Source organism: Tympanuchus pallidicinctus, unplaced genomic scaffold, assembly GCF_026119805.1.
Source record: "Tympanuchus pallidicinctus isolate F22 unplaced genomic scaffold, pur_lepc_1.0 scaffold3, whole genome shotgun sequence".
Taxonomy (NCBI): domain Eukaryota; kingdom Metazoa; phylum Chordata; class Aves; order Galliformes; family Phasianidae; genus Tympanuchus; species Tympanuchus pallidicinctus.
The window spans coordinates 97,977,421-97,992,139 of NW_026294747.1; the positions used below are offsets into that span (position 1 = coordinate 97,977,421).

The following is a 14,719-nucleotide window of genomic DNA, read 5'->3' on the forward strand; positions in this document are numbered from 1 at the left end:
AACCCTTGCTCAACCTCCTTCTCATAGCCCATAACATAGCACTCTCTCCAATCTCATTCTCCATCCAGGTGTTCTATTCCCAAAGGAACTAAACAGCAGCCTCTGCTCTCCCAACACCTTTCACATCTACAGTAGATCTAGCCTTATTGCTAATCCCTACAATAATGGGGAAGGGAGAGTTTTTTTAATGAATGTACCACTTAAGTAAACCAATCAAGTGCTGTTTCCCAGCATTCTTGACTGCATATACAGTTTCCCAGTGTGAGAATCAAGTGTTGTTTCTGCATTAGAATTATATATTATTATTTTTATTTTATGATCTCCACTCTCATAGTTCTTTTTGGGAGTCCCACTACTTAACTTGGGGAAGATCTCTGATAAGTTTACATCACTTATCGTATAGACGAACCTTCCCAGGAACGCATACTCTGTATATAGGTGTATATATGTATATTTTGCCACATACACTGCAAGAATATCCTTCATGAGAACAAGCCATGACATGCCCGAGGAAGAGCCTGAAGAAACATTGGGAAGGCCTGACATCATCCCCCAGTGCTCTTTGTTTAACGATGATGACTTTAAAGAAAATCACCATATCAACAGGACAAGGAGAGCACCGAGACATCTTGGATGATTACTGACTGGCACCAGATAACAAATAAATTAACAAGTAAATAGCAAATGTAAATTCTTCTGATAAGATTGTGAACCTGGAGTACCCAGCCATTGGGGAAACAGGGGAGGGGGAGGCAAAGGGGAGAAAACAGGGTATAAAGGCTGTCATGTTGTGTCCATAGGTGCGCTCCTACTTGCAGGACGCCCGCCATTGCAATCGCGAATAAATTCTGCTTTTATCAGAGATACCGTCCTGACAAAAATTATTTGGATTATTTCCAACACCCAGTATGCACTTTCAAGTCAGCAGTTCTCAAAGTTAAAAGGAAGAACTTTAAGTTCTACAAGAAGTATAGTCTTAAATATATATTTCATATTAATTCTAGCCTAACCTAGAATGCTCATTGCATCAGCAAACGTAAACCAAATCTGCATCTTAACATTTGTTGCTTTCTGAATGTTCTCTCCCTATTCATGGTATTCACCCAGCAGCCTTTGAGATGCGTACACTTCCAACAAAGCAGATGTCAGGTCTTTTCAATGCCTTCTCCCCCTTCTCCATCCCAGATATTAATCTCAGTAAACAAATAGCTGGGGATAGGCTCAGAAATGGAAGTCTTTAACCCTGCTCATTCTCCCCTAAGCAAGACAATTATCAGATATTAAGCTGATGGGTTTAGCAATAATAAACAACTTTACACTAGTTTTTAGGAAGATGGTTGTAGAAACAGAATTAAGGGGGGAAAAAAAGAAAAAAAGGACTTAAATGATGAAAAGTCAAAGTATTCTGATTATTCTTCCAGTACACAATCCTATCTGCAAGTCTGGCAAGCACTACCTTTTTTACCAGACTCTTCACTTTCACAGAAAAGCACTCCAATTATACACCCTGAGGTAATACAGGCCCAGAAGCTATGATAATGGGCAGACTGATGGTAGGGAATACAGAACATATGTGTTCGAACACATCTGTGCATCACAGCTTATTGAATTACACACTTCAAATGTAAAGTTGCATTCGGCTAAAAAGAACAAAGCCAAACAATAGACAAGAAACCACAATAATACTACTTGAATTCCATTTTCACTTACCTCCAAAAGAAGCTGAAATCCTTCTCTTTTCTTAATTTCTTCCACAAGATATCTGTAATCAAAAACACAGGGGTTTAAACATAGAACAATGCAGTACATACAGGGAAGAAAAAAGGCCTTGAACACTTTTTTTTTACTCCTTTTCTTTCCCAAATCTCCTTGAAGAAATCACAGAGTTAAACCTCATTTCTACCTGCTGTGAAAATATAGTAACTATCAGCTCCTAGAAACAAATGAAGGATACAGCAAGCCAACGAGCACTTAGGAGAGGCCAAATTCTGTCCTCAGGCACAGATTTTCAGCGGACCACATGGCACAAATTGATCCTATTTACATCAGGCTGTGAATTTTTCTGATGCAAATTTCCATTTATATTTCCACCAACTCCTCAACCTCTTTTCCTCAAGTGCTGATGCTGCGCTGCTGTCTTATTTCCTGCTTACTTTTACATCCCTTGCATTACAACTATTGTCACCACTATCCTGCAGTTTTACCAAAAATTTAAGTTCCCATCAGTTTTTCTGCTACTGTCCTTGTTCCACATTTTATATAACAATGTGCACTTCCATTCAATGAGACTTCACAATAATCCCTGGACATCCTTTTCTAACAATGCACTAAAATAGATTTAAAAAAAGAAAGAGAATAAGAAGGCATTTAATAGAAAGGCCAATTTAAATTAAACATTTGGATCCAGACACCATCAATTTTTTAAAAACATGACCTCAACTTTGATGTTGGCAGATATCAGTCCAGAGTTTTGAGGCAAGGAGGACAGTTTGACATAGCTAGTGCTTCTTAGAATCACAGGAGTTGTAAGAAACCTCTGGTGAAGGGACCCTAAAGATCATTAAATTCTAACTCCTCTGCCCTGGGCACAGTTGCCAACCATGACATCAGGTTGCCCTGATCAACCCCCTCCTAAAGCACGTTGGCTTCTCCCATTACTGTCCCATGTGTTCCCCCTCCCCCAAATCTTTTCCAAGGAGAACTCCAAAGAAACTCCCTCAAGTTCAGACAGTATTGCTGTGTCAATATATTTTCATCTTCTATACAAAGGTGCTCTCTAACAGCAACGAAATGAAGACTATCAAGCTTCAGATTTTGTATAAGCCTGTTTTTCTGTTGCATTCATTCAGTATTTTCCTGCCTGCAGCTGCCTTGCTGGTCATCACAGAAATAATTCCTTTATTCACTACCAGAGGGGAAAAAAATACTGTCAGAATAACCCCCCTGGTCCTATTTACACCCCTGAAATCTGCCTTCACAGGGACACTGCCAGCACAGCTGTGTCTGCAAAGCCTGAGGTGCAGCAGAAACAGATTGGCTAGGGAGACAGTAAACAATACTCTAGATGGTACATTTTCCAAACTGAGCATAGGGATTTGCCACATTGTTTATCATTAACAAGTACTGTGCATATGACTCATTATTACCTCTTAGCACACATTCCCATAAAATGATTGCTGTGACAAAATGCCAATTCCCAGCAGCACAGCTCTATGACTTGCACTGAACTGTGCATGGCTGAGATGTTTCTCTTCATTGTAAGAAGCCTGGGATCTGGGTGTTCTCTGCCCTGACCATTCAGACCCTGCTGTTTATGTTCACACTACTCCTTAGGTTGGAAGTGAGGCATACTGAAAGGCAAGCATGAGGATAGCTCATGGCTCTAGTACTGACCCCTGGTGGACATCACTCATCTCTACCCAGACATTGAGCCACTGACCATTATTCTTTGGGTACCATCTTGCAATCGGTTCTTGCCCATTGAACAGTCCACTCATCAAATCCATATCTTTCCATTTTGGAGAGAAAGATGTTGTGTGATCATGTCAAAGGCCCCAGTTCCCACCTTCCAACCCATTTGGTTGAGGGATGTATAAAGAACATTTTGCTGTGACAAATAAGTTGTTTAGTACTTCTGTCTATCCTTGTCTGTTTTTACCAGCCTGTCTGTATTGCTCACTAAGGGATGGCATTCCTTCTTGGACATTCCTTTTCTGGTTGACATACCAGTAGAAGCCTTTCTACTGCGCATTTGTGTAGAGGCACTTCAGCTGGGTAACCAGCCTTGTCAATTTCTTGGTAGGTAACTCCTTTGAATTATTTCCCTTGAGTCTAGTCTTGTCTTCTTCTATTGCCTCAGTTACACCTGACTCAATGTCATAAGACTGCAGTGTTGACAGCACACCTCAGGGCAGCAGGCTGAGAGCCTCCACTAGCACCCTGTCCCTCTAACCTAGTTATGTCATCCTATATCTTATCGTAGGCAAGCTTGCTATTACTTCCCTCCCCCTTTAAACCTAGTTTAAAGCTCTGCCAATGAGCCCTGCTGGTCTGAGTCTGCACAGAGTCTGTAATTCATCTGATGGCAGTGGAGCAATTTACTCTGCATCCTTCCATGGCTGACAGTGGAATTTTATTATCACATCACATTTGGAGAAAGTCAGAAGGGCTTGAATCTCAGTGAGGACTGGCATGCACAGAGAAGTGCAATTTGCTATGATTAAACCTTATGGAAAGTGAGGGGTGGGAATCTTCATTGAAAGCAGACATACGTCTGTTAGAAGTAGGTGTCATTAAAAGAAAAAAAAGGCAGAAAAACTGCAATATGCTGAAACAAAGTGCAGAGTTGGGTAGAGTTATATCTAATATATTAAGGTTATCTATTATATTGAAAACATGATTCACCTCTAAACCAACAAGAAATTAATGGAATAGCCAATAAGTAAAGTCTGATGCAACAGAAATACATGACTGCAATTACTTTAAAACCTTTGCTGTTCTAGCTATCCACAGAAAACAAATCTTGCTCTCAAGTTGTGCAGCCAACATATCAATTCCAGAATTAATCCAGGTCTGTGGTTCAAAAATACTGAAATTCTATCTTAGGAATAGCAAAGTAAAATCTACTGTAACAAATCAGGATAAAGACTGCACAGCTGTTGGGTAGTTAAGAAACCTGGCATCATGCCCAGTAAACCTGATGTCTCAGCTGCAAAGTGCTCATGTACATGCAAACTCAAGATAGCAATGCAGTTACTACAAAGAATATACTTCATCAGATAATGACTAAAAATTAATTTTCTTCTTAATGCCACAGAACAATAAGAAACAAAAAATCCCAGTCACTCCTTAGAATTGAACTCAGCTTAGAAGCCGAATCCTAACATTTAAAGAAAATATTGATCCAAGAGAAGTCATTAATCACTCTGCACTCAGTCAGATGACTTTGGCCAGTGACCTTCATAAGGCTGAATTCTACTACTGATAATGGAATGAATTACAGACTCTGTACAGACATAGATCAGTACAATGCTTCAAAACAAATACAAGGTGCAATCTAATCAGAAGACTTTAAGGACATATAATCAGTAAAATAATTAGTGGCTTTGAAGAAATCAGAGAGAATAAGGCCAGAGCTCAACCGGGCTTTTCTGGTTTTGATTCTCTCTTTACTCTTTCCTAATCCACTCTGGGTTTAAGCCATGAATGTTTCAACTTTTCCTTTAAGTGACTTTGTTAAAGTGACACTATTCCTCTAATTTTCAGTAAACATTAAGTTCTATTAAACTTGGTGGCTTATATTAAAAATAAAATGTCAATATGATATGGATGACTGCCTTTAAATACTAATGATTTGTATTACAGTAGTGCACTATAGGTATATACATATCGGTAGCCCAGGAGTGGGCAAAGATTTCAATACAGTTCATTCTGTGCACATTCTGAATAATCACAGTATTTTAAGTGAATTGTTTTTAATGGGCCGTTATTTCAATATTCTCTCTTCCATTAGAAGACAAAACAACTGGTGTACAGGAGTTTATTCCCAAGACATCACCATTTTAGAAACACCTTCCAGCAAGAATTTCCTGAATTTCACTTGTGAAATCCAGTTGTCAGACCAAAAAAGTAGTAAAATTGGAAAGAAAAAAAAATAAACACTAACTAACCGCCATAAAAGAAAGACATTGCAGCTCCTAACTGAACATACTATAAGCATTAAGAATTTCAGTAAACCTATGAAAGTAAGCATGCATTACCTCAAAAAGAAAATCTGCCTCCGTTCTTCATGTAGTTCTACTACTTTCTAACATTAGCAGAATCCTTGTATGAATTTCCCCACAAACATCACTGGCATTCTGTGTTTTTTAGTCATGAGGAATTAAGTGAACAGAAGAATGGCAAATTTACTTCTTGCTAGACACGGCTCAGAGCCTGGCACACGGTGCTCCTTTTGCATTAATACCAGAACATACAGTTACGAGTTAGAAGGAGGAGGGAACACTGGTAAGCATTACCCTATACCCAGATCATATATCACAGACATTAAACAACATAGATCGATAGAGGAATTCACTGTTTTTTTAACCAACATCTATCCCTATTTTTACAAGGAATAATTACTATTAAATATTTTAGCAAATTTAATCACACTAATTAATATTGCTATTGCTACTAATTTATTCTTCATGTTATGCAGAAACAAAAGGGGGAAAAAATTAACAGTTTGGTCTGTTCTAAGACGCGTCAGCACTGTCAGCATTTCAGACAGTCAATGAAACAGACTATTCAAAAAACATGAGGAGGTACCTAGCCAAAGCCAGTGCTCTGTTCACTCTCTCCTCAAGGCCTGTGGTTCCCAATGCTTTCCACATGAGCCAGAATTTGAATGCATCTGGACGTCTGCTGCACTGAATGGACTTGTCACCAGTGTCATAGCTGACATCATAGAACTTGTCCTGCTGGAACAGGTATGCAGCCTTGGCAGAGTAACACTTCTTCAGGAGGCCCTATTGGAAACACAACAGAGGTTTAGATAACAAAGTATTAAAACTTGTTATTCTCACAAGCCAAATCCTTTTTCCCTATCTGAATCAACCGCTCTGTTAAAAAAAAAAGTGCATGTGCAAGACACCATTCACCACTGGTTATGTTTTAGAATGCTGGATTAGCCTGAACCCACTAAAGTCAGTGCTGACCACAAGAAAACATTGCAGGTTGAAGAGCAATTCTGCCACAAATCTCAAGAAATAGCTGATGTGGGTACCATAGAAACAGCTCCCCAAAGACATAAACATATTGGGAAGAAAGAGAAACAAAAGCCTGCATCCACTGCTATAGCCTGTAGGTCAAAAAAAGAAAAAAAAACAGCAGACTGAGGAGTTTCTTACACTTTCACAAATGGCTCAATATACTTCTTCTTTCCTTAAAGGCCAAAGAACTTTACACCTGGCACAGTTAGTTGTGTGAAGAATGTTTTAGCCCCAAACCAAAAGGTTTATCTTTTAGCAGTAGATGGTTTCTGCGTATCTAGCGTTTGTTATCTGACCGATTCAGGGGAAATACCAGTGACAGATGAGTGTAATGCCAATTTCTGTCTCCATTCACAGATCAGACAATTTGAAAATAGCAAGTACTTTAGTGTACCTTGATTAAGGATTACTAATGAAATTATTTTTAGTCAGCATTCTCCAACAGTCCCTCAAATTCTGAAAAGCTGTCTAGGCAGAGATGACCAGCAGAAAACAGACAAAAAAATGAGTACCGTGACACGTTCCAGCAAAGAACAAAGCCAAGAAAGCAAAGAGACTATTTTAGGTTTAAAGGTGAGGGGGAGGAAAAGAGACAAATGAGTAGCCATTGACTGAAGAAAGAAAAGTAGAGAGAAGAGCTAGCAGAAGGGAAGTTAAAAGGTCAGAGGTGACAATGGCCCTCCAATAAGCCCAGGAGACAGGCAGGGTCATAGATTTGTCAGGGATATTACATGTGGGTGAACAAGAACATCTCTAAAATAATACTAGAATAGAAATTCAGGTGAGGTTAAAAACATGGCTATAGCATCTGACTGAAATTCAGATGTCTATGTAAGAGAACTAGAAATCCTCCATACAACAGAGAACAATAAACAACAAGGGCACAACATGGCAAAAGATGCTACACTATTTAGTGAACACCATAATTCATTTTTTAATTGAGCACCACCCCTCAGTTTGAACCAACTGAACCAACTTCAGCCATTTCTCTGTTGTTGGCTGCAAGTCTGAATTCCAAATGGTGGTAGCTGACATCACTTTTAAAGGAGGAGGTAGTTCTTAATTTATTTGCAATATACTGCTGGTAACTTTAGTAGTAGTAAAAAAAAGAAAAAAGATTCAAGATAGAGAACTCCAAAAATACATGAAAATTGGAAATATTCGATTGGCACATACAGAATAGTCTCCTTCTGACCCTGCTTTTTCAATTCCCTCTGTCAATACTTTAAAAAAAATCATAAACAAAGGAAACCCTGCATGTCTATTTGAATAGCACAAAGGGAGAAAAACAACATGAAGAATTCTTCTCCACTGCTTCTGCAGGGATTCAACTTTCTGTTAGTGTCCTACTCTCCTGGTGCTTCCAAAACTGACACGACATGCTGGTGTGATGGTCTCTTTCTATCTGTTTATCTTACTACTAATAAAACACACTCAAGAAATCCTGCTGCTCTCTCCAGAGAGCAGCAGTTACAAACCTGGCATATCACTGGATCAGATAGGAGAAAAAACAAAAATTAATGTCTTGTGGAAGGGAAAGGGAGTATGCCAGACCAATGCAAGAAGCAAGGTGGAAGAGTGAGGGAAAAGCTACAGGATAGGGTACAGGACAGAAGGAAGCAAAAAAAAAAAAAAAAAATCCAAGACAAATTTCCTGCTCAAGAAAGCAGTTACTCTGTGATCAGTGTTGATGCAAAAGTAAAAAAGCTCAAACATGCTGTGCACATTAAATGTTATCTCTGTTTTCCCAGTCAAATGAAGAAAAAGTATAGAAGAACTGAAAGATAATGTATGCTTTCTAACTCAACGCTGCCATTTGCAACACAACCTCTATGACTGCCCACACAGCAACTGAGTTGCTACATCAGCTCAGAAGAATCTCAAACATTTCATTAGAACTGACTTATTTGCACGTTTGAGATTCTTCCTTCCTTCAGCATCTTTTATCTGTTTCTACCCTTTGATCAGAACTAATTATAGTGCTCTATCTTATACTGAGGCTGTTAAAAGTTTCAGAAAAAGGAAATGTACTTTCATAAAAGCCCTACTCCACAATAAGTTGCTAAGAGTTCTTGGTTTTGATCAAGTCTATAGACTGTTGTTATATGTTATAATTAACTGCAAATAAATAAGTAGTTATTGATATCAAAACCAATACATACCCAATCCAGTTCCTTACAGTACATAATTCAAAACATCCTTTTCTTCATTGAACATACTTATCTACTGCACATCTTCTGATATCTTTCCATTTCCATTGCCAGTAATAAGTCTGAATTTTATTAATACAACATGAATAGCTTTTTTCTCCCAAGACAAATCTCTTCCTGATTTCATTCATCCAAAGCAAGAAGGACAATCTTTTGAGTGGCGTATTTGAAAATTATCAAAAGCAGTGCACTACAAAAGGCCACCCCTGTAATTCACTTCAAGAGGTGAGAACGAGCCCTCAGCAGTATCAACCCCAAATAGAAATCGTGGGAAACAGAGTGCTTCCTGCAGCTGCTCCAGAAAAAAAAATAATAATAACAAAAAATCAGTGAATTAGATATTTTTGTGACACTGCTAATTATGTGGAAGAGATTACACTGTAGGTATGTCTAGCAGAATCAATAACACTCTGTGCTAAACTGGGACTTCGTTAGCTACATTCTTTTAGATTTTATTTTTAAGCAATAAGTGAAAATTCTGTTCATTCTCCAGAATGGATGACTAATTATCCAACCTAGATCTGAAGAGTCACAGAACTTCGGTATTTCTGATAAATATTAGTTATCTATATATATGATAATAATCATATTTATATAGATTACAGCAAGGATCCAAAGACCTGAAGGACTTTATTTGGAGTAACTGTGAGGTTTTAAGGGATTATTGCACAACCTCAGACTGATTCATAGCATTTTAAAAACATACAAGAACAAAGTACACTCGCTAAATTTTTCAGAGTACCAGTCCCTCTAGTTCCGTGTTTAAACAATCATTGCAATTCATACCAGAGCAATACAAGTCTGTTCTGAGGAAGTATATCTTGTCACAAAAGTGATGAAAGCTATTCAGGTTATGGCAGTGAAGAAGTGATAGCTGTGCATTTCTTGAGTGATTTAAGCACTGAGAAATTATTGTCATTGATCTGATCCCTTTCAGAGTACTAACCAATCTCTCTTTCCCCTTGGTGAAAGGGCTTCTTTCTTCTAATCAAGTCAAACACATATTTCTTTCTTTTTTTAATCTGTCTTCTTTGGAAACCACTCCAACTTTGCTTCATGAAGGCTGGAAGATTTCCTTACTCAACATTTCCCTGTAGATTGTTTTTAAAAAGTCTGTACAGGAATGTAAATACAGCATTTCATTCTAAAAATCTAGCTGCAATGTCTTCAGATTATCAGCACTGCTAAAGTACATAGCTTCACTGATGCTATGGGGCAAAAAAGAAAAAACATGATAGTGATAATAATAATCCAGTATAATAATACAACCAAAACAGTCACTATTGCTGCTGCTAGTAGGAAAACAGGATGTTACTACTCTTACCAGATCATTCTCTCTCAAGATCATGAAGATCATCCGTTGAAACAAAGTAAAATACCAAGCCTGGTCTTTACATTAAAAAAGAAAAAGACCTGAAAGGCTTTATTTTGTCCACTTAAAATCACCCAACTCCAATGCTAATATTATCTTCATTTTCCAAATGGACCTTTAATCAAAAGGACAGTCAAGCCTATAAAACTTCCTTAATGAAGCTTTCAAAAGGGAGCTAAGGCTTGATACAACAGCAGCAGTTAATGTCAGTGCTTAACATTTTTCTGGTCTGACTTCCTGAAGAATTCATCATTTCAGAAACTAACCTCTTGAGGCTACTTGAACATTTACTAACAGAGCAATCTGTGCTAAACTCCTCCAGCTCCCACCTCAGCATCCTACTCATAGAGCGAGGGGATTACGTTCATATTTATATGTTGACTTCATCTGTAACAACAGACATAAGTAATTAAGGAGCAGTAGAAAACGATTCAAAATAAGAACTGGAAACACATCCTTCCCTATTCATACCAGTGTGCGAATAGCATTTTTAATGGTAAAAAAAAGAGACTGGATCCAACTCCCTGCTCTGGATCTGGTATAGAAGGGATCAAAGCGAAGCAAGGCCCTTCTGGTGAAGTGTCTTAAACACGCATTTCATTTTCCTTAGTGACTGGTAAGAAAGCACCCCAAATTAGCACACACTCATGTTTGCATACAAGGTTTACACTGCTTCATATACAAAATGCTTAAATGCCACTTTTCAAGGAGTTAAACACAATGTAAGACCCTCTCTTCCACTATCCGGACCACGCCACATTGTACTACAGAATCTGACTGTATGATCAGTAACACTTTTGTTATTTCACCTCTCAACTGCCTAGGATTGATCTCTACAAGAACTTCTGACACAACACTGCATAGCTGTGATTTAGAAGTTGAATAGGAGTGCTCTAGCAGATATTACACTCTACGCAAGAATACAAAGGCTATCGAAGTCCTGGAGTTGGAACAGTGTTTATAAAGAGACTCTAAATGCCAACGCTGATAAAATATTTCATTCCTCTCCATTTCTTTCCTCTCTCTTCCAGAGAAGTTTCCAGTATGCAGCCTAAGTAGTGTAATCATTACCTGAGGCTACATCTATCTATATATCGGGCCTAATTAGTTAAAAATACAGTGCTGAGTTCTTCCAAAGCCTGCAACTTAGAGACCACATTAACCTTAGTCAATAACTCTATTATGCTGCTTTTTCAGTCTGGAATAAAGATAAAGTGACTGACAGATAGTCCTGGAACCTATCCCCTTTAATTCCACAGACCCCAGCCTAAGGAAATGAGGAATCACGTCTTGTTCTTCTATCATGTCTTGCCCACAACTTGGAATTAACTGCTCCAAGAGAGCACTGATTAGTATCTGTGCCCTTTAGACCTCATCTGTTCTTACTACCAAGAGTTAGTAATCAGTTACATGGACAGATAACTCACAGCTGAATAGAAACCATCAGCTGTTTTGACAGGAACTTTTAAAACTAATTTATAGACCATGACCATAAAACAGCTATGTAAACCTCAGGGACTTCATATCCTCATGATGTTCAGTCATTGATAAAGCCAAGCACAAGCTAGAACTCTCATGGTAACAATGTACATAAGCTTTTGCAGGGCTGAATTTGTAGTGGTACTTTAAATAACCATTTACTGTTTTCTTTATTGAGATAGAAGAATTCCATAAAGACTCCTCACACTGCAGACTCAAGTCATTTTTGCAACACTTGTCATCAGAGCTTTGTTTGCTTGCTAGATCTTTTAACTACTCATAGTTTTTAGAAAGCCTAAATTACCCTAGTGCTGAAGAGGAAAAAGTAGTAGATTTGAGAAAACAAGGCTCAGCATCTTTGATCGAACGTAACTCCCACAACTCCCACAACTATCCTTCTACTTTCTCACTCTGGTGAACCCACGTAAGAAGATGCAAAGAGTAGTTCTGTGTAGATGGCACTCTTTAAACAATGACAGTACTACTGCAGTCCCAATGGCCATGGCTATTCTAAAGACTTTGAATTCGTGTTTAAGCACTGCAGATCCAGCCAACAAAATACTCAATTCTGAATGTAAATCATATACAGAAGCTAACTAGGAAGGGCACCAGCTGCAAAGTTTGACCAGTGATGTGTACAGTGACTTGTATCTGTTTGGTCCTGCTCTCTTAATTTTTATTAATTTCTTAGTGAAATGGAAAATAGTATCAGTTAACATCATTCAGCCTTTGTACTGCAGTATAGTAAAATTGGCTAACAATTGTTTTCTTTTTATCTCCACTTCTACATTGCAGCAATGACATTCTACTACATTTAAAAAGGAGAAGGAGAAAAAAAAAGATGGAAAGACTTACAGAGTTGTCTTTCACCAGAAGAGCACAGCACTGAATTCCTGCCAACAGCATTTTGTGGGGATTCCAGGCAACAGAATCTGCCCTACAAATTTACAAAGGGAGAAATGTAAGAAGGCACAGAAATTGCACCTATAATCATTGATACTCGAGTCAAAACTGCTTAACTGCATTCCAAGTAGATAAATCAGATTTTCCTTCTACTCCCCCCCTCTCCCCCCTCCATAAGTAATAATAGTACATATTTTGGAAAACACAGCTTTTGTAGAGGCCATTAGGCCACATTTGTCCATCTCAGTCCCTGATAAGAGTGACCATGAACTAAAACTGCCTTACCTTTGAATACCATGAAGAAGTCTGCGATGCTTTCTTGATATCAAAGCTGAGCCGCCCCAAGAAGCCTGTTGGAAAATTTACAGAGCCAAGGCAATGTTATTTTTATAAAGTATTTAGTGCTCTCTGATAACGCTTCATTTAGTTACTAGTTGCCATGTTTTATCACATTTTACATTTTTAAATCTCAGGTCATCTAAGAACCAGGAGTGTGGTCTAAGCATCCACTGAAACTCTTATATCCTCTTATCTATTCCAGATGCCTATCTTTGAGTGACATCTTTTGCACATGTCTCTCTCCATGCACTCCAGAAGGAGCCTAAACAAGCATATACCACACTCAACTTTTGGATACTTCAAGTTAAGGAAGGTGACTCTCCTCTGTGAATCTGAAAGTACCAGATATCACCCATCAGCTGCAGTATATCTCCAGTTCTCAAACAACATTTATCTAGGGACACATACTGTATTTGAGAAATTATACTAAGCTTGAAAAAAGAATTATCAGCATTTATGAAAAAAGAATCCACATATAGGTTCCTGTGAAATAAGCAACACTCCTCAGAGATGCAGAGAAGGCATCAGTCCACAAAACATTCAAATTCAGCTTATTGGAGGAAAAAAAAAAAAAAAAGAAAAAAAAAAGCCCAACAAAAACACACATATTTTGGGTTAATGAAGAAGAAAAAAATCACCACTGTGAAGATTCTTGATTTAAGTATGGTAAACTCATGCTTGCTTGGTTTTGGGTAGTTTTGGGGGTGCATGTGCTTTTTGTATCTTTGCTTGGGCTTTTCTTTATTGCTTGAGAAAAACAGCTGTGAAAGCTAATCAATGAATCGTTAGCTTCACATGCTATGCATTAGGAGTAAGATCTGCTGTCTTTGGGAAGCAAGCACAATAAAGACTCGCAAGGGAAATGAACAGTTAATAACCTGTCCTAATGCATGCATATCATTAGTTCTCATTAATGCGGTACACAAACACCACATCATATTTTACGTTGCCATGCTTACAATATTCTTGCTGAGAATAGGGCTGCTGTTCTATCTATATTCCACAGTATAAGAGAGAAAATTGTTTGTCTCAACTCCACATTATGCTTACGGCAGAACCACGATGTAAAATTGGGTTACCCTAGACAAGATGATCTTCCTATTTACTGACAAATTTTGCTCTTCTTGTTCAAAAAAAAAAAAAAAAAAAAAAAGCCAGAAAAGCCATGAAATTATTCCCCAATTTTCACAATTCATAATCAACAGAATAACATACAATAATTCTTTTAAAAATTTGCAACCAATGTATTTGAAAAAGTTGGCACTTTCAAGCTGTCCTATAAAACAGAACTAGAAAAGCTCACAAGAGCTCGTCCCACTGTGCCCTACCTCCAGAGACAGGATCAGCCATCTCACTTCCACCAAACATTCAACATTTGTGTAGATTAATAAGAAGTGAACACACCCAGCTTGTGAACAGTGGCAAAATGAAAGATAAAGTGCAGAGAGACATTAACAACAGCTGCCTAAGCAACACTGTTGGCACTTCTATCTGCCCTCATTTTTAAAACTGCTTCTAGAGATCTGGAAAACAAATGTACAGGTAGAACAGAGGTGTAGTTAGAATGGCATTTTACAGGTTCGTAATTAGAAAGATTATCACATGGTGGAAAGAGACAATCAAAAATGAAATGCTCACCCATGTCCTAGGCTCACAACAGAAAA

General features: G+C 38.1%; 1 protein-coding gene across 9 annotated transcripts in view; it reads right to left on the reverse strand.

Annotated features, from left to right (window-relative positions):
• The window catches only part of GADL1 (glutamate decarboxylase like 1), a 244,774-nt gene that overhangs the window by 35,472 nt on the left and 194,583 nt on the right, over nucleotides 1-14,719 (reverse strand). For all 9 annotated transcript variants that reach the window (XM_052695916.1, XM_052695917.1, XM_052695913.1 and 6 more), the window contains 4 exons: nucleotides 13,002-13,066; nucleotides 12,669-12,750; nucleotides 6,310-6,509; nucleotides 1,711-1,762 (listed from right to left, as the gene is read on the reverse strand). In XM_052695916.1, coding sequence (XP_052551876.1) covers nucleotides 1,711-1,762; nucleotides 6,310-6,509; nucleotides 12,669-12,750; nucleotides 13,002-13,066 — 399 coding nt within the window. The remainder of the gene's footprint in view (nucleotides 1-1,710; nucleotides 1,763-6,309; nucleotides 6,510-12,668; nucleotides 12,751-13,001; nucleotides 13,067-14,719) is intronic.